General features: G+C 34.2%; 2 protein-coding genes across 2 annotated transcripts; one reads left to right on the forward strand and one right to left on the reverse strand.

Moving 5' to 3' along the window:
• Nucleotides 1–501: 501 nt before the first annotated feature.
• On the reverse strand, nucleotides 502–3739 carry LOC133190307 (baculoviral IAP repeat-containing protein 5-like). Its single transcript, XM_061325851.1, has 4 exons — nucleotides 3597–3739; nucleotides 3314–3423; nucleotides 942–1062; nucleotides 502–816 (listed from the first exon to the last, which is right to left on the reverse strand). The coding sequence occupies exons 1-4, from the start codon at nucleotides 3714–3716 to the stop codon at nucleotides 727–729; spliced, it is 441 nt and encodes a 146-aa protein (XP_061181835.1). The 5' UTR covers nucleotides 3717–3739; the 3' UTR covers nucleotides 502–726.
• A 301-nt stretch (nucleotides 3740–4040) lies between these two features.
• LOC133190308 (zinc finger protein 107-like) lies at nucleotides 4041–20506 on the forward strand. Its single transcript, XM_061325852.1, has 2 exons — nucleotides 4041–4109; nucleotides 16908–20506. The coding sequence occupies exon 2, from the start codon at nucleotides 17006–17008 to the stop codon at nucleotides 20384–20386; it is 3381 nt and encodes a 1126-aa protein (XP_061181836.1). The 5' UTR covers nucleotides 4041–4109; nucleotides 16908–17005; the 3' UTR covers nucleotides 20387–20506.
• The last annotated feature ends 707 nt before the right edge of the window (nucleotides 20507–21213 follow it).

The following is a 21213-nucleotide window of genomic DNA, read 5'->3' on the forward strand; positions in this document are numbered from 1 at the left end:
AATTGGCGCCTAAGAAACATTTGCCTTGGCAACTAAAAACTTGCACTGGCGACGAAATGTTTTTGATAAGGAACCAGTTGGTGCCTACTACCTGTTACCACTTTTTTCCACAAAAAATATGCATGTCATTAAACATGCATAAAGCAGCATTAGTAATTAAAAATCAGATTCTAAAGAGAATCATTAGAAAAATGTTATTAAATTCAGAGACACTGAATGCACATGGTAATCTGTTCTAGCACTAGTTTGTGGAACCCTTCTAAAATTACTGTATATGTTGTCATCTAGAGGCAAATACGAGTTTTATAACATTCAATTTGTATTAAGCTTAGACAAGGCATGTACCAAAAGAATGAGTGGTTAGGGTTTTCTATGCTTGTCCCATGCGAATACTGGGCATAATTTTTCTTTTCTCATCCTGTCACTTCTTCCCAATTCATTCATTACCTTAACACAAACTCTTCTGATAAAATATTAACCTAATGAAATAAAATATTATAATAACAGGTAAATATCTTTTATTCATTTAAAAACAATGTACATGTACTTAAGTTTGATTTTACTCTCATACACAAGCTGATCAACTTCCTCTCTCTCTCTCTCTCTCTCTCTCTAATATGTTCTTTTACAACAAAATTTTGAATAGTAATGAAAATGTCAGAAATGATGGGGATACCCATGGGGTATCCATCAGGCAGAATGTGAACGTAAGGATAATTACTGACACTACTTTTTCTTGAAATGCCGCTGGATCTCTAACCTTTTAGTTTTCATCTTCTCTCTGTAGGTGGCAATCAGTATGTCCATAATTTTATTCTATAATGAAAAGAAAAATTTCTTGATTTAAATTAAAAGTGCATTTTCTGTCTCTTTTAAAATATCTTTGTTTTTTTTTTTTGGGAAAATTGTTTAACTTGTTCTAAGGATTCTGAAAAACTTACAATTTTGTTTTCCATGCTCTTTTGATGAAGATCTGATAATTCTGCAACTGTCCAAGATGCAATAGATTTCTTGCCAATCAGTAGGAAAGGACATTTTGGTGAATGACTCTCATGTTCAGCCCTAAATAGTAAATTTAATACTATTAAATACTTGCATACTTGGCATATGAACAGTCCTATCATATACATGTATCAGTATAAGTAATTGTGAATTTCCTGAGTAATTTATGAATTTAAATTTAACTTATTATAGGTGAAACCATCTTCTCTTCTGCAACAATTACATTCATTTTAACACTTTGAAAATATGGCTAAAGATGGAAGTTATCTATGGACTTGGTGCATGAAATTTACAGTAGATCACATTACAAAATAAACAAAAAATGCATCTGGTCTATTATGAGATCAATATTTTACTGTTGGGTAGTCTGTAAAAGTTGTCCCCAAGCCAATTTACTGTAAACGTCTTTAATTTCTGTTTAATAGTTCACAATTTTCTATTTTTGTACATTTCACGGTGGTTTTAATTTCACTGTCATTGAATTTCTCATTACTAAATATTTGCAATTGTATGAATGATTCTTTTAAAATAAAGTTATGGTGAAATATTCAAAACAAATACATCTAGTAACCAACTCTGCCATTGTTATAACCCAGGGTTATTTTATGATTTTCAATGAATTAATATTTCCCTACTACAAAATAGGAAAACCGGCTTTTAAATAATAAAGTGTATAGATAATATGAATGCTATATTGTTAGTGTGACAATATTCATGGTGGCTTATTGCTTACGAAAAATTCTCTGACTGCAAACATAGTGAAATTGAAACCACTGCATTGTATTACTTTTACAGCATTTAATTGATTTACTCATTACAATACTTTTTTTAGTGACTAAATTCAATTGAATCTTGATTCATCATGTTTAGTTACTTGATATTGATAGTGTTATGTTGAAAATGATAAAATTCTAATACTACAAAAAAAGTTTAAATTTGAAATTTAATTATATGTTATTAGAAAATCAAGCATAAAGTTGGCAAATGAGAAATTAAGTAAAACATAAAAAAAACTACAGCAAGCGTAGGATTTTGGAAGATAGCCTAACAGAGGGACAGAAAACCTACACTTTAATAGGTTAGGACCAATTGTCCAAATGGAATATAATAATCCATTTGGGATATAATATCCTAATTGTTGGGATTATTATTTTCCATCTGGGCAATTGGTCCCAACCTGTTTATTATCAGGTCCAGCACAATCTCTTGATTTAGCTATATAGCTTGATTTAGCTATATACAGTGGCGGATTTAAGGGGGGGCGCACCCGGCGCGCCCCCCCCTTAAAATTGTCAAAGTTAGCATAAATCATAGTTTCGTCAAGAAAATGTAAAAATGTCCATTCGGTAGACCGCATTTTTACTCTACAAAATCTCTAGAATCCAGGAGCTTCCGGGGGCTTCGGCCCCTGGGCCCCCACCAGGGCTTCGCCCTGGACCCACTGGGGGCCTCAAGGCGGCCCCCAGACCCCCTGCCTACTTTTGGCGCCCCCTCTAACTTCAATTCCTGGATCCGCGCCTGATATAGCTTTATTAAGCTATTAAGAATAGCTTGATTTAGCTATTTTATCACACTTTTTTGAATTCTTAAATGTGTCATTTTCTCAGCATGCACAAAAAGTCGCACCTTGGTGCAGTGATAATATTCAACCTTAAACTCTTCTGAAAATAATGCATGTAAAAATCACTCATCAAATTGTGTCTCCTTTAGAGACTTTGTACTCAAAGTTCTAAAAGTTTTGGGGCTATATAAAGCAATTGATACAGTTACTTCTTCATTGAAATTATAAAAGAGGCCAATTGTGGTCAACAAGATAATTGATTGGTAATAACTCAGTACAATGAGACGCAATCATACTTATCCATGCCTCAATGCACACAAGGTAGTGTACAGTTACTCAAACAATGGAAATTCATCTTTTGCTTAAAAGTATTCAAATGCTGCAATGTTAGAACTATCTTTGATTTCAGTTGTTGTTTTGATAGCCCATAGTACATATATGAATACTTCAATAGTCAAATACTTGTGACTTTTTGTCTGTTTCTTACAAAAAACATTTTTCTGAAAAACTGCACATAAATAGCTTTATTAAGCTACTTTGAATAGCTTATTAAAGCTGTATATCTTTTTCAAGCTATATAGCTATATAGCTAAATCAAGAGATTAATTGTGCTGGACCTGATTATTGCGTGCAAGGCCATCTTGTTTTTGACCAGTAAAGCTAAAATAATCTGTTTAATGTATTATTCTTATTTCAGTAAATTTATTTTTTGCATGTGAATATTGTCTATTTTTTTGTTGTTGTTCTCACCAGGGATCATCATCTGGTTCCCATCCATCTAACTCCTTCATGCAGAAGAAACATCGCACTGCATCTGGTTCACCTTCTGTAGGACAGTGATGAAATCCTGCTTCAGCCAACTACAAAAAACATAAACAGTGGGAAATAATTATGAAATCGTTGGTTGTAGAGAACATAGAGTATGACAATCTTTCGATCAAGTAAAGATGATGTCAAACTTTTTGATTTATTTCCAAAGAATAGCTTGATAGGTTTTCACTCAACTTTGCCTTACAATCCAGTAGATCTATACCTTTTGCGGAGTGCAATTACAGTTTTCACCAAGTGGCCAATTTTTGAACGTCTTTAGTCGTTCATTAGGTAAATACAGCATATAATCATGTCCATCGATATAGTGACTATAGTCTGCCATTGTTATTCACTTATTGTTCAAAATTCCCACTCAACAGTTGCTCTTCCGGTTAAGAAGTGTGGATTGGGTAATCCTAGGGAAGTTAAGATTTTGTTCCTAAAATTTATTATTTTTTACTTTGATTCGATTATATTATATACATATTATTTTTAAATAAACGTTCATAAAAAGGTAACATTATCTGAGGTTAAAGAAGTTTTTTTGAAACATGAAATACAATAATTTTCGGAATATAAATGAAATATAATAATTTCCGGAATTTTTACTCTTTCGGAACGGGTTTGAATATTTAAGTTTGGTCGCCATATTTTTTTGGAAGAGGGAACTAGTATACTGCAAGAAATAATGGTGTTCTTTTGAAGCTATATTCTGTTGTTGAGAAATTTTAAATAGGTAAGGCAATGTTTTGAAGGTGGGCCCTTATTTTTGTAGTATAGTTTACCCATGAACACAATGATCTTCACTGTTATCAATGCGGGATGTAGGTGGCAACCCACCAGCTCAATATTAGGGTCAAGGTCAAAGTAGTAATGAAGTAGTTCGAAAAAACTCTGCTGCTGGTATATATGACAGTAATGTCAGACACTTGCAATACCGGTGTGGTAAACTAACCTGAAGAAAGAAATAGCCCATTGGACTATCTCATTTTAAATTTGGATAGACTGTAGAAAAATGGGATTGTCCACAGAAAGTAAACTTGAAAAAAAAAAGTGCACTTGTTTTTGTTAATAAATTTATTTTTTATTTTATTTATTCATTTATATGCTTATTGAAGTATCTGCTATATTTTCATTATTACCTAGGCTAGTGAAAATTAAATATTTAATCAGTGTTCGTGCATTTCACCCCCCCCCCCCCCAAATGTACCATTTCATCTTTGTAGCTTTCCCTTTTTTCAGATTCATTATTCTATTTTCAATTTTTTTTTTGTTGTCTTTTAATTTTTATTCAGTTTGTGTTTTAATGCCGTTATACACAAACAGCGAGCATTGGGTAAAAATAGTACATCGCTAATACATCGTAAGATGCACGATGTTATAAATTAATAAGTAAAAAGATTTAACAATTTTTTTACATAAAATATAAGATATTAAATTATTTTTCACAATTATTTTGTTTATAATTACATGTTAAAAATACAAAATGTCATTCATGATTCTTGTTCAATCTCATTTTAACCATGGCCAAAATAAATTGGGATAGACAATTTGGTCTGTTTCAATTTGGATCGGGGTAGCCCAATTCAATTTGAGATAGATTTGGACCATTGGACAGGCGTTAATTTCGCAAGACTGCAATACTCTTTGTAATTTCATTGAAAGGCCTGTTGGCCCCCTCACTTTGAATCCGGGTGGTTTCACTCCTCTTACCTGTTCGCACATCGGTCCTACCAGCAAAACTGAAAGAAAAATTGAAATGTCCGATGCAATTCACTGTGTTACCGGTCTGCGTGATTGATCATTTTCTGCATTAACAATCCATTGAGTATTCGTTGTACCTGTAAAGTTTTTGTCTTTTCGTCGTAATCTCAAAAAGCCTTTAGCAAGATTACTTTCTGGCAATTGTAGCAAAATAAAAAGGGGCAGATAATTCTGATCTACACTACTACGAATAATTTAGAGTGTTCCAAGTGTCAACATGGCATACAAATTCAAAGCAAGAAAAAACGTTGAGAAAATGAATTGAATTTTTGTCTTTATATGGGTTATTTTTTAGGGTAAAAGACATTATACAGACTCAAAAAGGTTTGTTATGATTAATTTAGTAGTTATTTCCAGTACAACTCCTTTTGTATTCTTCAAAATCTTTTCGGAACGGATCCACTCCGATTTGCTACATTGCAACTCTCGATATGTGGGATGTATTTTAATAGTGAGGGCTTGTCCTGAGACACAGTTAGATTATTCTAACTAACCGTCCTCTGATCTATTGCATTGTCTCATAATTGGTATTGTACATTTACATACTCAAATTGAGTACTTTCAAGGTCCAGTTAGGATGGCGTTGATGTTCTGCAGCAATTTGATGTATACTTTCAGGTGAAATGACATGTGTCATACTCTTTTGAATTACATCATGAATTATACTAGAAGTTATTCGGACTGATAGAATTTGCTTTGGACTGGTAGAACACGTTAAGTCATTAATCCGAATGACTGATAGAAATATTTGGTTTTCAGGAACTCTGTTCGTGCTGAGTGGTTTCGTGCCATTTCGCTGTTCGCCCTGAGTGGATTCACCCCGAGTTGTTTTCTTCAATCATACAGTGTACTTGATGTTTATTTAAGCAAAAGTCATTTGATCACTAAGTGTTTAGATTAACATAATTATTGAGCACTTAATTAAAGTTAATAATGAGTTGTTGATCTTGAAATACTAAATGTTTATTTCCGATTTTAACGACAGATGATATGAACTTTTCTTTACATAATCACGATGGCACTAACATGGAATAAAAAACTTTTAAATTCATTTGTGTTAAGATATGTAAAATATATAAGTTTAGTTTAATTGTTTCAATTTTAATCCAAAAATCTTCATCTTTTTCTCAAATTTTGATTCTAAGTAGATTTACTTTATTAAAAACGTAATCAAATACATGTACATGTAGGTGTACCATGTAGATCTCTTTAAATAAAATAATTACCTTTCACATGCAAAAACCATAAAACATTGGAGATGTCATAGCAAACTGCCAATATGCACAAGTGGAAAAATTGGACACCTTTAATTACAGGTCACAGTATAATTGGGGTGAAACCACTCGGAGTGAACATGTAATCGGGGCGAACCCATCCGTTACTCTCACTTTTTGTGTAGTTAAATTGTCCCATAGAAAATTAATAAAATTGCTAATGGAAAAAAGTTCGAACCTATGGTACCAACGGCCATGAAATAGAATTTTGGGGTTTAGACAATTTCCTTTTTTTTGCTTGTCAAAGTATTTTTTTTCAGGTAAGTTATCAATTTTTTTCTGACTGTCTCTTTTATAAAATGATACTACGTGTGCCTGCATCAACATATGACAGCCTATATTATTGAACTTGAAACAGTCTGACTGCTTTGGATGTTAGCGGAAGTGAAAATAAATTTTATATTAATTTTAGGGAATTACGATATCATAGCTGTCTGTATCTTAACAGTTGAATAAGAAATTTTAAGTCTCAAAATAGGGAAAAATCAAAATGGTACCATTCATTAGACGAGATAATAAGGTAAAAAAAAAAATGGCTGCAATTCTTAAAAAAACAACACACACACACATACATAAAAACTGTGCATTAAAATCATATATGGCATATTTTTTGGTAAGTTCAGGCAACCAAAATTAAACAGATCTTTCTATTTGTTTTATTACTTTATATAAAGATAGGACTTTCCTGTAAATTACACAATTTACCATAAATCAATCGCATTTCAAAGATATCAAAAATTTAAAACAATAACCGATTTATTTACCGACTCCACATTTAAATAACAGATAATTTACAGTCAATTTAACTATAGAAATGCGAGGTTATTCAAGCTCAAAATCAGTGAAAATTTTAATTTGAACATAAATAACAAATATCATGTATATTTACACTCAATCTTGTATTATTATTTTTCAAGCTCAGATACGCCACATATAACTTTAAACTGCAGGTTTTAAAGTATATGGGAGGAACTTTTTTGTTAGGTAATTTTGCAAAAAAGAATTTCTCTCAAATTACAGAAATAAAAATACTTCCTTTTATACTGTTGAAAAATGTTTTAAGGTTATTGATTGACAGTCCACTTGTGATTGATCTGACTTCTATGAGTCATTTTGATATATTAAGTACTCATGTTTTAGTGAATCTTGCTCTTAGCAGCGTTTAAGCATGACTTAGCTTTTCACAAGGCAATACATATATATATATATTATTATAACCGTAACTTGATCCGAAAAGCTGTCTCATGTCAAGTTGACAGGCGCGGATCATCAGATCAAATGAGACACAAAGCGTCGAGTTTGATCTGATGATCTGCGCCTGTCAACGAGACTTGATACGGCTCTTCGGATCAAGTTACTGTTATATTAATGATAAATTTATTATATACCCCTTTACAACTAGCAAAATATAATAAAGGGATTTTTTTATGCCCCTGGATCGAAAGGTCCCGGGGGTATATTGTTTTTGTCCTGTCTGTCTGTTTATCTGTCTGTCTGTTGTCAACTTTAACCTTGCCCATAACTTTTGATTGGTTGGAGCTATGACTTTCATATTTCATGTGTGTATTCCTTGTGAGAAGACTTATCTTTGGGTACCATCATATTTGACCTTTTGACCTTGACGTTGGAGTTTGACCAAATTTGCAAAATTTTTAGAGACTTTAACCTTGGCCATAACTTCTGAACAGTTGGTGCTTTGGGTTTTCAAACTTCAAATGTGTATTCTTTGTGACAAGGCCTTCCTTTGGATACCAACAACTTTGACCTTTTGACCTTGACCTTGGAGTTTGACCTTCTTTTGAAAAACTTAACCTTGGCCATAACTTTTGAACAGTGGGTGCTTGGGGTTTCAAACTTCACATTTGTATTTCTTGTGACAAGACCTTCCTCTGGATATCAACCTCTTTGACCCTTTGACTTTGACCTAGGAGTTTGACCTACTTTTGAAAAACTTTAACCTTGGTCATAACTTTTGAACGGTTGGAGATAGGGCTTTCATACTTCACATATGTAATCCTTTTGACAAGACCTTCCTTTGGATACCAACAACTTTGACCTTGACCTTGATGTTTTACTTACTTTTAAAAAACTTTAACCTTGGCCATAACTTTTGAACAGTTGCAGCTAGGGCTTTCAAATTTCACAGGTATATTCCTCGAGACAAGACCTTTCTTTGGGTATCTTTTTTATCTTTTGGCCTGGATTTTGACTTGCATTTGAGAAACTTTAACCTTCGCCATAAGCTGCCATATGGGGGCATCAGTATTTCCAAACACATCTTGTTTGGATCAATTACATAACTTTTATCCATTAAGGGTTTGGTTCTGTGTGCAGCCAAGTGAGACTCACTAAAAATAAAAACCTTAATATCTCAGAAATTAAGCCTTGCTAACACTTGAAAACTGGTCCATGTCATCTTCATAATGAAAACAATCTCTGGGTATATGCAGCTTAATTGACACTTGCAGCAGTTTGCAGCTATGAAGTGCACAATACACCTGCAGGACTGCGCAGCCACAGGTTTTAGTAGTGCACCAAAAAATCAAAAAAAATATGAAATAGTTAAACCAATTAAGTGGCTACAACTATTTGTGAAGAACCTTTGATTTAAATGTAAACTCACTACAATAGGTGCATTTCTTTAAATGCATACTTGTTTGTTAAACAAGAAAATGTTAGCCATGAAAGTAGTCCCAACCACATGGCAATGTGTTAAAAATAGAATTAAAGAGACTCACTGTTGATCTAAAAATAGCACTTTATATGAAAGCCCAGATGTATCTGTAATATTCTTATATTTCATTCAGTATTTTATATCTTGATTCCCACGGAATGAGCTTAACCCTCACTCTTTATTTGTTTATACAACGACCTCCAAGCTTAACTGATTCTGACAGTTCCATTGAGATTTGATATTTTGGTTTACTCGTTAAAATTACTCAGCAGACATGTGGCTTATATACAATGTATTTAGTTATGTAGTTGTAGATTAAAAGTTAGAACTGGACAGACGTGTTTCTTTATTCCTGTGCTCAGAGCACGCATTATATTATAACACACTGTTACCTATAGTATTAGAGACAGGACATTACAGTATCTAAAATATTACTCTATGGTGTGTACAAAACACAGTGAAATTAATGTTAGAAAAATAATTTTCTCCTTAAAAAATATGCCAAATAAGATGTTAAAAATCTGCAGGGATAATGAAAGTGGGTGATTTAAATAAGAGGCCTGGCCCACAACATTCACTTGAGTTACCTTGGTGTTCTTCAGATTTCTAAGACATTCTTATCCCCCTTAATTCTCATAAAAACAAATTTGAGCCAATATTGTGGCCCCACCTTGGGTCATAAGGCCATGTCTAATCCAAAACTGATTGCACAACATGAGGATATTTCATTATCAATATGGCTAACATGGCTTTTATGTTTTCTAAAGTTTTTTTTTCACATGCATACATGCATTTACCAATTTATATATAAAATCTGATCTCAGATTTATTTGAAGAAAAAAAAATGAAAAAAAAAATACAAATAGAGAATATTTTAATATTATTATAATAATAAGTCTGGCAAATGATTTTGACCAACTTGAATCTTCACTACTTGAGGATGCTTGCATACATTATGAGTAAATCATTACCTTGTTGTTCATTAAAGGATGATTTTTTCCTATCTATTCCCATGTCAAACTTTGATACCCCTATTTCAGGGTTTAATTTTTATGGATGACAGATGGACAGACACCAGAGACTCTTTGATCAAACAAGAGGCCCAAGGGCCACATCGCTCACCTGAGCACTGTGGCTAGGAAAAAAGGAAAAATCAGTTTAGTATTGAAAAGCTTAAATGCATAAGTGGTCCCAACCTACCCTAAAAATGGAGTGGGGGGGGGGGGGGGTGGTCATCATGAGTTGAACAAACTTGAATCTACACTATCTGAGGATGCTTCCGTATAAATATGACAAACCGTGGCTTTGCTGTTCTTGAGATTTTTAAAGATTTTTCCTATATATTCCTATGTAAAACTTTGATCGTCCATTGTGGCCCCATCCTACCCCCAGGGGTCATAATTTGAACAAACTTGAATCTACACCACCTGAGGATGCTTCCACATAAATATGACCAATCATAGCTTTGCTGTTCTTGAGAAGAAGATTTTTGAAGATTTTTCCTATGTACACCTATGTTAAACATTGATCGTCCAATGTGGCCCCACCCTACCCCTGGGGGTCATGATTTGAACAAACTTGAATCTACACCACCTAAGGATGCTTCCACATAAATATGACTAATCATAGATTTTCTGTTCTTGAGAAGAAGATTTTTGAAGATTTTTCCTAGATATTCCTATGTAAAACTTTGATCGTCCAATGTGGCCCCACCCTACCCCTGGGGGTCATGATTTGAACAAACTTGAATCTACACCACCTAAGGATGCTTCCACATAAATATGACTAATCATAGCTTTTCTGTTCTTGAGAAGAAGATTTTTGAAGATTTTTCCTATATATTCCTATGTAAAACTTTGATCGTCCAATGTGGCCCCACCCTACCCCCGGGGGTCATGATTTGTACAAACTTGAATCTACACCACCTGAGGATGCTTTCAAATAAATATGACCAATCATAGCTTTGCTGTTCTTGAGAAGAAGATTTTTAAAGATTTTTCCTATATATTCCTATGTAAAACTTTGATCGTCCATTGTGGCCCCACCCTATCCCCGGGGGTCATGATTTGAACAAACTTGAATCTACACTACCTGACAATAATTCCACATGAGTTTCATCTTTCCTGGCCCACTGGTTCTTGAGAAGAAGATTTTTCAATAATGCCATTAATTTTTTGCTATTTCGTAATTATCTCCCCTTGGAGGAGGGCGTGGCCCTTCATTTGAACAAACTTGAAACCCCTTCACCCAAGGATACTTTGTGCCAAGTTTGATTGAAATTGGCCCAGTAGTTCTGGAGAAGAAGATGAAAATGTGAAAAGTTTACGACAACAACGACGCCGACGACGCCAACGCCGACGACAGACAACGGACAAATTTTGATCAGAAAAGCTCACTTGAGCCTTCAGCTCAGGTGAGCTAAAAAGTTCAATAGAGCCTCTGCTCAGATGAGCTAAAATGTAAAATGTCTTTGATTATTGTAAAAAAGTCACCAAGAAGAACAAAAGAAAAGGATGATAAATGAACTTTTTTATTCTTAATCACTTCCAGGATATTATATTTCTTTTAATATGTTAACCAGTATATGTTTGACTATTTTTTGTGAAACTTTCTTTAAAGATATAAGGTATAATTTTATAAATAAGCTTCAATTCTAACAATATAACTCTAATATAACTCTCTAAGATATTTGAGACCTGTGGTCTTAGCATGGGTTTCACAAGAGTGACTTTAAAACATTTTTTGCATTTAATGCACTAAACAATATGAATAAATTAGATAAAACACTATTATAATATCCTGTATCAAGATCCCAAAATGTTCTTCATTGTAAACTCGTGGAAAGTTCAAATTAATATGTATTTTTGTTTGGTCATCATATTAACTTTTTTTTAAAATGATGTTTGGAAAGTTCATAGCATTTGTTCATACAACCATGAAATCAAAAATATTAACTTTCTTTAGTCATATCATATGAAACTAAATCACAGTCTTCACATGTTGCTGATATTTTCTCCAACACTGCTTTCCAAAAGATTAACTGTTGAGACAAACCAACATGGACCAAACCCTCTGTCATTTGAATGATCTCCTTGACTTTGAAATCTGTAAAATATTAAATATAAATAATTTATTACATACCACTAAAAAAACAATACTGTTGATCACTCTCAAAGAGGGAACTTGAATTGAAAGTTAAATCTTTACATCATGACTAAGTAAAAAGTATGCAAAGATAGACATGTAAATTTCAGGGTCAAAGGCTACACATCCCTCAGCAATGATGGTCACATTGTAAATGTTGGTTAACACTGATTGTTGGACTGAATATATCTTATTTTAATTTACAATTAGTGTAGATCAGAGTAGTTTAATCCATGTAGAGATAAATGAGTCTAATCTGTATACAAAGAGGTCAAACATAAATAAGATCAATTAAGGTAAACCCAAGTGATGGTCATGTCATCTTGCCTTGGGAAGTAGATGAGACAAGCATATAAGATCATAATGAAATAAAGCAAACAAGTACAAAATCTGAAGGTTAAATGACAAGGTTGGGATTTGATGGCAGAATTTTAAAAACCTGATATGATGACATGTGTGTTAGTAAGCTACAAGAAGATGATCAAAAACAGTTCCTTACAAAAGAGATTGAAGTTTTCAATTATTTAAGGACATACGCAACGTACCTTACCTACTGATAATTTTTCAAGATATTCTTAATTTAAGATTATAGTGCCATCAAATGTTCGTAGACAAAAAATCAGCATGCATTACCAGGGGTTTTGAAAAGATATCAATTGTTGAAATTTTGTGTATAATTTAAAGAAAAATATACAAAAATTACTAAACATATATTGTAGATGTTTTGTTTATCAAAACTTGTTTTAGAAGAAGTGTACAACAGCATATATAGACAATAAAATGTATCACACAGTTCCTTTAAGTATTGGAACTCTTCAGCTCCAGGGAAAAAGACAATAAAGTTCAAACTACGTTGCGTATGTCCTTAAAAATAACCTCTGATGTGACTTCCTTTTTTCAGTCACTGTTTACCTAACATTTGTTTTTTTATCGTTAAAGTCAACTGCAATATAAACAATTACTTTTATTGGGTTATAACGTGACATCACACATATTAGGTTTGATTATTCATGATAACGATACTTAATTCACTCAAGCAGCCTCGGGTAGGAGAGAACTGTAGGCGGACTCCAACCATGGCTTGAGACAATGTGATGGACACATACACAACATTCACTTAGACAAAATCTTTCTTTTCATCCAACCGCATATATATTTCTCATCATAAAAATTGTACATTCTTTCATTCATTACCCATAGAATAACATCTGAATCCAATCATACAAAATGAAAATGACTAGTCAGCTCATTGTGATTATAACACCTACCTTATACCCTTATACACATGTCTATTAAATTAACAGAATCATTTCATTGGGATATAAAACTTACCTTACAGGGGAGGTTTTTGGGAGGGCTCCAACACAGGTATCACATGATTATGAAATGCAGAAATTGACAGTCCAGAGAAAATATCTATCAACAGTGTTCTTTTTTGTGAAACAAGGCATTCTGTAAACATGGTAAACATAGTTATAATAAATTTTAGGAGAAAAGTTCAAAAACAATTCTTTTAAATCTAGATATTAATATTAATCTTTGTTGAACATGTTGAAGGGTGTCAGACTGTGTTTTAACTGAATGGGATTTATTTCCTGAAACTGTGTCCGATAAAACTTTTTTCTATGAGACATTATAAGAATAGAGTTTTGCTTCCATCTCTCTAAATTATTTGAATTTGATTATTGTTTGTTATCTTCATATTTCATTGAAAGTCTCTTCCATTTTTTTCTTTAAGCATTTTAACCTCAATGTGTCAAACTATACCAGATTTCTTGATTTTTTTTATTGGTCCCATCATGATAGAAATAACAAGGTTTGCCTGTACCATTAAAATGCAGGTCCTCAAAAAAAATATAATAATAATAACCTTTGAGATAAAGTGGTGGCTACATGTACATTCATTTTTTTTCTTCAATTTTATAGAAAAATCTTAGAGGTTTCTACAAGAATATTATGGTATTTATGGATCAATACCAAGGTTTACCCCCCCACCCCCACCCCCCACCCCACCCCACCCCCAGCACCTTATCTCTTCCTTACAAGTGCAACCAACAACTTAAGTCTGATTGAGCATATGAAAAACTTTCATAAAATGAACATTCAATTAAAAATAAACATGCATGCTTGGTAGCATTTGATTCAGCATGCTCAATGGTAACTTAAGATCAGGTAAGACCCCCTTATTATACTCCCTTTTTGATAAAACCAATGCAGCTGCAGAAATTCAAGTTTTCAATCTTAACCATTTCAACTAGAGAATATTAATTATTAATACTTTATGCAATTTTCATCTTTAAAAAAAAGCTATTTTTCAATTTTGCTGCACTCTTTATCAAATTGATGAACACTGAACAATTTACATATCAAGCAATAAGCAAATTAAGTTAACATCCTTGAAAATTTTTATTGTTTAATTTACTTTTCCCCACGAGAACTACATATACTGCACTAATCTGCAAATCAGAAGGACCAAGTCCAAAATGATGGTTTGTATACAGTACAAACTTATGTGAAAATTATTTATATAAATAATTAATAATACTTGCATCTCTTTTACAAAAAGTAAAACAAAAAAGCAATTAAATTTGAATATCAAAATTTTGATCTACAAATAACACATCTGATTTACCATATATGTGTACTACGTAGAGCCACTTCACTTAGCCGTCATTGGACATTTAACTTGGTGTGTCTGAGGCTCAATGAAGGATCTTACACAAAAATCGCTCATTAATGAAAACAAAATTTAGTTCTTTACTCTATACTCATAATATTTGAAACCATGTTTTTGACTGAACTATATTTTTATACAATAACGAATACTTTTAGTATTTTGAAACATAGTAATATTTATTAGAGGAACCTTAAATATTGCCCGCTACCAAATTGTGGTCTGCAAGAAACACGTGGAAATTCTCAGATCCTTTGTATAACGTTTAACCTTTTTAAAATTGATGTGCATCAGATCGCAGGCGTTGTCATACTCAAAATGTATTACTGATACTAGGAGTTATATCGTATTTCTGAGATAAGGCTCATAAATCACAATAAACACAACAAATGGACTTACCAGCTCCTACTTTCACTTTAGCCGAATATCGCATGACAGACCTCAGAAATAAACTACGCTGAGTGATTATAGTTCTTAATTTTCGTGCAATATTTTTCAATATTATATGACATTGTCCTACATTTGTAGGATTAATATGCTTATTTGATAAAAGGTAATTAATAGCCTTACCTGCAAAAGAAACAACAGACGTTAAATTCAGTCGGAACTGCTAAAACTGGGCGCGTATTAATTTATCTGTCCATTGTAAAATCGAAGACGGAGCATTCCCTGATATGACGTAAACATCGATGTTACTTTTATAATAAACAATATTAAACATTTAGATCGAAACATTCTAATAGCTGGAGATGTTTTACGAAATATCTCTCTAATTGCTTTGTGTAATCGGGGTACTAGAGACATCAGATTACAGAAATAGTCAATTGGTTTCAATACCGGAATGGCAGCCCCCAGATTTCGCATGGCGGACATGCCTAGTTGAAGAAAAACAGACAGTTATGGAAAAAGTACGCACAGAATTGTTAGGAACGAAACAAATAGTTGTACCCATGACGTTCAACTATCTGCACATATACAACAAATGTCATGTTATTGTTTTGTTAGACCTGTAGCTGTGCAGTCCTGCAAGTGTAATATGCACATTATTGCTGCATGACACTGCAAGTGACAATCAAACTGCATACATATCAAGACAGCTTTCCCATGGAAGGTGTCATAGGTCAGTTTTCAAGAGTAAGCAAGAAGTATTTATTAAGATATTGAGATTTTTATTTCGTACGAGTTTCACTTGGATGAACACAAAACCAAACCCTTAAACAAACCATTTTGTCAGGGAACTTTTTGATGCACATGAATAAAAACGTCATTTATGTGTGTACACATCATCAGTTTCAGAGAGGGGTAAACTACAGTGTGGTGATCTGGAACGTTAGATCACACCATCACTTGATTTCATAAATTCATCAGTAAAACAGAGTGACAAACAGTTGGGTATATTAATAAAAACCATGAACACACATGATATATGTAAGAATGTTTCTCTCAGATGCAGGTTCAGATGCAACATCTGACAAGCATTTTACACTTCACTGACTCTAGTGAACAATAGTATTTAGACATAATTCAAGCATAACACAAGTATACAAATTAAACTTTGTGAAATCTTTTTGGGATGAGTTGTGTGTTGTCAGAATTACTGGTAAAAAGTGTCTTATATTTTCAAAAAAGTAAATGCATAGATTTTAATTTTTACGAAGGTGTACATGTAGTTATGAACCTATTTTGAGAAATTTTGTTTGCTCAATCATCTTAATCCTGTCCGTTTCCCATTTGCCCTTATTTATATGGTCATGACTCGCATATATATCCACTTTAATAGTGTTTCAAGAGCAAAAATTTTGATATAAAGATCAGTTGTGCAATAAATTTAATTGTATTACTAATTAATGGGTTTCAAGCTTGGTGAAGACATGAATTGATAATGCAATATTTTCAATAATAATTGCTTAAATATTTTTTTAAGTGCTAGTATTAAAGGACAATTAGAATGTACAGGTAGATTAACTTTATAATACATCTAATCAGTGTTTCTATTAATTTCAGGAGACAGAAAATGGACAGAAATTGATACAGAGTGCCATAACCATAACTGCAGATGATAACAAGTTGGTGTCAAATTGGAGCAAATAATTACACACAAAATGATTTTCATTGATAATAACAACGTGAAGTACGAGGTCTGCCAAGTAACGGTGACAGAGGATAGTAAAATTGAATTTACTTTAGAGAATGAACCAGGCAAGAGGGTCATTGAACAGATGCCACATAAGTTTACTCCATTACACACTGGAACATTACATCCAGAAATAACCCCCGTCCAGCCGGGGGAACATCGAAAATGTAAACTGTGTGAAAAACGGTTCACAGACACAGAGTCGTTAGAAAAGCACATGGGTTTACACACATATGGCAGGGGATATAACTGTGAAGTATGTGGGAAATCTTTCAGTGCCAAGTCCTTCCTAAAAGTCCACATGATGATTCATACAGGGGAGAGGCCTTTTGTCTGTGAAATTTGCAACAAGGGATTTTCCAGAAGTTCCAACCTAAAGGCACACCGTCTTACTCACACGAAGGAAAAGCCTTTTAAATGTGACTTCTGTGAGAAAGTTTTCACTCATCCGTCTAACATGAAGAAACACATAAACTCACAGCACTCGGAAGGAAGGCCTTATAAATGTGAATACTGCGATAAAAGCTACAAACTATCCAAGCATCTAAGAAGACACATTTTGGTTCATAATGTAGATAAAGATAAAGTAAAGTATGCCTGTAATATTTGTGACAGATTATATTCTTCAAAAGAAGCAGTAATTAGACACAAAAAGCAGCACAAGTTGCCTCCAGCAAGTGATGTTTCTGAAATGTCTGATTTAGTTGGTGAAGAGCTCTTTACCGATGAGAATGGTATTCTGCAAGTAAAACGAGAGGTTGTAATTCCCCCCGAGAAAATCCAGATTGAAATGCCGTCCCCTGTAAAACTAGTACCAAAAAGGGTGGTGAATACAATGATGAAGTGTGAGCATTGCACAAAAAGATTTGTGAATCAAGTGGACCTGGACAAACACTTGACTCTACATACAGGAGAAAGACCTCACAAATGTCTAGTCTGTCACAAGGCCTTCAACGCAAAGTCATTTCTGAAGGTCCACATGGCCACACACTCCAGTGAGAAGCCGTTCAAGTGTGATGTATGTGGAAAAGGTTTTAACCGACCCTCAAACCTGAAGGCTCATAGAATAACTCACGATAATCCAAAGCCATACCCTTGTAATATCTGTGGAAAGATGTTTTCCCATCCCTCAAATGTCCAGAAGCATATCAGAATACACACAGATGAGAGGCCTTACCAATGTGAATATTGCGATAAAAATTTCAGACAATCCAAGCATTTGACCAGACACATGCTTATACACACATCAGCGCCCGGTTCACTTAGATGTGCTCGATGTGATAAAAGATTTTTAGATGAAGAGGAGTACCTAAGGCATAAGCGAGAACATGAGCTGAAAAAGCAGTTCCAGTGTGAAGTTTGTGACAGAACTTTTTTCCGTTCATCACATTTGAAAAGACACATTCGAACCCATACCTCAGGAAGAGCAAATCCATGTGATTATTGTGGAAAGCCATTTAACTCCATAGCAAACCTTAGGAGGCATCTGATGATAAATCATAAAAAAAATACCAAACATCAGTGCCAGGTCTGTGGTCAAATGATTCTTCAGCCATCTCATCTAGAAAAACACATTAAAGAACATCAGTGCCCTGTTGTCAATGTGAAGGAAGGAGAAAGTATTTTCCCAGAGGAAAACAACACAGATGAAAGGGCCTATAAGTGTTACCTCTGCAAGAAAACGTTTAAGCAACACACTTTTCTGAAGAAGCACCTCGAAATGCACAACAGTAAGGTTCTGTACAAGTGTGGGGTTTGTGAGAAAATTTATCCTTCTATGGCAGGCATGAAAAAACATATGGAAATGCATGGTGATGGTCCATTTAAATGTTTTGTATGCTCAGTAGAATTTGAGGAGTATTTGGACTTGAAAGAGCATCAAAATATACATCAAAACAGTGAAGAGGAGAAAAAATATGCTTGTGACCTGTGTAAAAAACGTTTCAAATATCGACTGTCTCTTAGAAAGCACAAGGAACTGCATAATTTAGAGGAGCCAGTTGCTACAATCTTTCAATGTGAAATTTGCTCACAAACTTATCACAGCCGTGCCTCTCTTTCAAGACACTTGAAAACTCATGAAGTGCAGTCTCTCGAGATAGAGGGGGATGGAGGAGTGTCCCAGACAATACATTACGTGTTAGATCACAGTGTTCCTATTTCAAATGAAATGGAGCTTCAAAACCAGACAGTCCAATTACTACCAAGTAATGAGGCTACTGATGAAGTAGCCGAAATTGAAATTCCAGCCAATGCAGTTCAATATTTTACAGAGGAAGGAGGACAGCAAGTATTACACATTGCCTTCAATGATATAGAAAATCAGATATCAGAAACAGTCCAGTCAGTACAAGTGATATCTTATGGGGCAGATGGAAATGTCGAGGTACAAGAAGTTGCAGCTGATAACAGTAAGAGAACAGAATTGCAGATAGCTACTGATGATTCTGTTAGGAGAAAGGACTTTCCAATTCCTGCAGCCCATAATGGAAAAACAGAATATCAGGTCATTGAGACAGACAGGCAAGGAAATCCAGATGTGCTTGTAGTAACTGCCGATAAATGTCAGAATGAAAAACGTCAAATTGTTGCCAGCAACATCTCTAACAATGCAGATAACCATTCTTTTACAGCAGATGGCAGAGGAATAAGATTGACATCAGCAAATTATCAAGTTGCTACAAGTAGCAGTCAGAAAAACACAGGAGCACATGTTGCTGTGGTAGATGGCAAAATGATTAGTGATACTTCTGCAAATTATCAAATTGTTACCTCCAGTAACCAGAATGTAGAAAGACATGTTGCTGCAGTGGATGCTAAAGCTGCTAGTGTAGCACTAAAATCTGTTAGATTTAAGAACATTCAAACTGTTACAGAGGTGCAACAATCAAAAGAGGATCCAAATACAATGACTGTGATGAACTTCAGTGAAGGAACCTCTGATGGCAAGGATCCATTTGAGAGCATATCATTGGTGTTGTCTGATGAATCTGGAAAACAGTATATCCAGGTCCCATCAGAAATTCTCAACAAAGCAATCAAACTTCAGTCATCTTCAGCAGAACCAATGGTTTGCACTGAACCAAGTTCAAAAACACATCCCTTGGACAACAGTTCCTCTGTTGAAACTGTAAATATTATCTATGAAGAAGCCCCTACAGGAAGTGAAATTTCAAGTACCGAAGGACTCATCCAACTAGCAGAAAGAGCTATACATTCAGAAGTGAATGGACCTGAACATTTAGCAGAGACTGTTGTTATTTTTGAGTCACCCTCTAAAGTTTCCAACTCAGATCATTCCTATGTTAATGTCGCTGAAGAAGGTATTCAGCCTGGTCTAGATGTGTGATTGGTTACATTATTATTGGAAGTCCGACTTTTGAGCTATCTTTTTTTATTTGATAATTATTGTATTAATGCTTGGATGAGATTAGCTCAGATCTGCAGTTCACTGGCCTGAAAACACTGATTTGCTCATGATCATCCTAACTTTTTAGGTCACCTGAGTAAACTCAGGTGACCTATTGCTATCTGTTTTCGTCCGTCATCGTACGTCGTATGTCGTTCGTAAACTTTTGAACATTTTTAGCTTCTTCTCTGGAACAACTGGACCAATTACATCCAAATTTGGTATACAGCATTTATGGGTGAAGGGGAACAAAATTGTGAATTTCATGGTCCCTGCCCCCCTGGGGCCTGAGGGGTGGGGCTAAAACCACCAAAAATAATGCAATCTTTAAAAATCTTCTTCTTTACTCCTGGACATCAGGCAGTCAAACTGTTGGCATCATTGTAATAAGCATTGAGCCCTCTACCAAATTGTGAAATTCATGGCCCCAGGGTGGGGCTATATAGATCATATAGTGAAAGTGCATTATTTCTTTGAAAATCTTCTTCTCTGCTCCTGGGTATTAAATAAAGTTACTAAGTACATAGTTATGATGAGCAAGAGTGCCTCTTCCAAAATTCTGAAATTCATGGCCCCAGGGTCAGGGGTTCTGGTGTTAGGGAGGGGCTCTATTGATTATATAGTGAAAATGCATTAATTCTTTGAAAATCTTCTTCTCTGCTCCTGGGTATTATTTAAACAACCTAAGTGCATGGTTATGATGCATAAGGATGCCTTTTCCAAAATTGTGAATTTCATGGCCCCAGGGTCAGGGGTTCTGGTGTTAG

The sequence above is a fragment of the Saccostrea echinata genome, unplaced genomic scaffold, assembly GCF_033153115.1.
Source record: "Saccostrea echinata isolate AGI-Se365-2 ecotype Australia unplaced genomic scaffold, CSIRO_AGI_Sech_v1 ptg000022l, whole genome shotgun sequence".
Lineage (NCBI taxonomy): Eukaryota > Metazoa > Mollusca > Bivalvia > Ostreida > Ostreidae > Saccostrea > Saccostrea echinata.

Bases quoted from the DNA above. Each gene is read 5' to 3' on its own strand.
- LOC133190307 (XM_061325851.1), bottom strand. From the start codon at position 3,716: ATGGCAGACTATAGTCACTATATCGATGGACATGATTATATGCTGTAT. The intron at 3,424-3,596 runs GTATAGATCTAC...TGTTTTTTGTAG, and splicing joins GTAATTGCACTCCGCAAAAG to TTGGCTGAAGCAGGATTTCA. The intron at 817-941 runs GTAAGTTTTTCA...TTTTCATTATAG, and splicing joins AGAGCATGGAAAACAAAATT to AATAAAATTATGGACATACT.
- LOC133190308 (XM_061325852.1), top strand. From the start codon at position 17,006: ATGATTTTCATTGATAATAACAACGTGAAGTACGAGGTCTGCCAAGTA.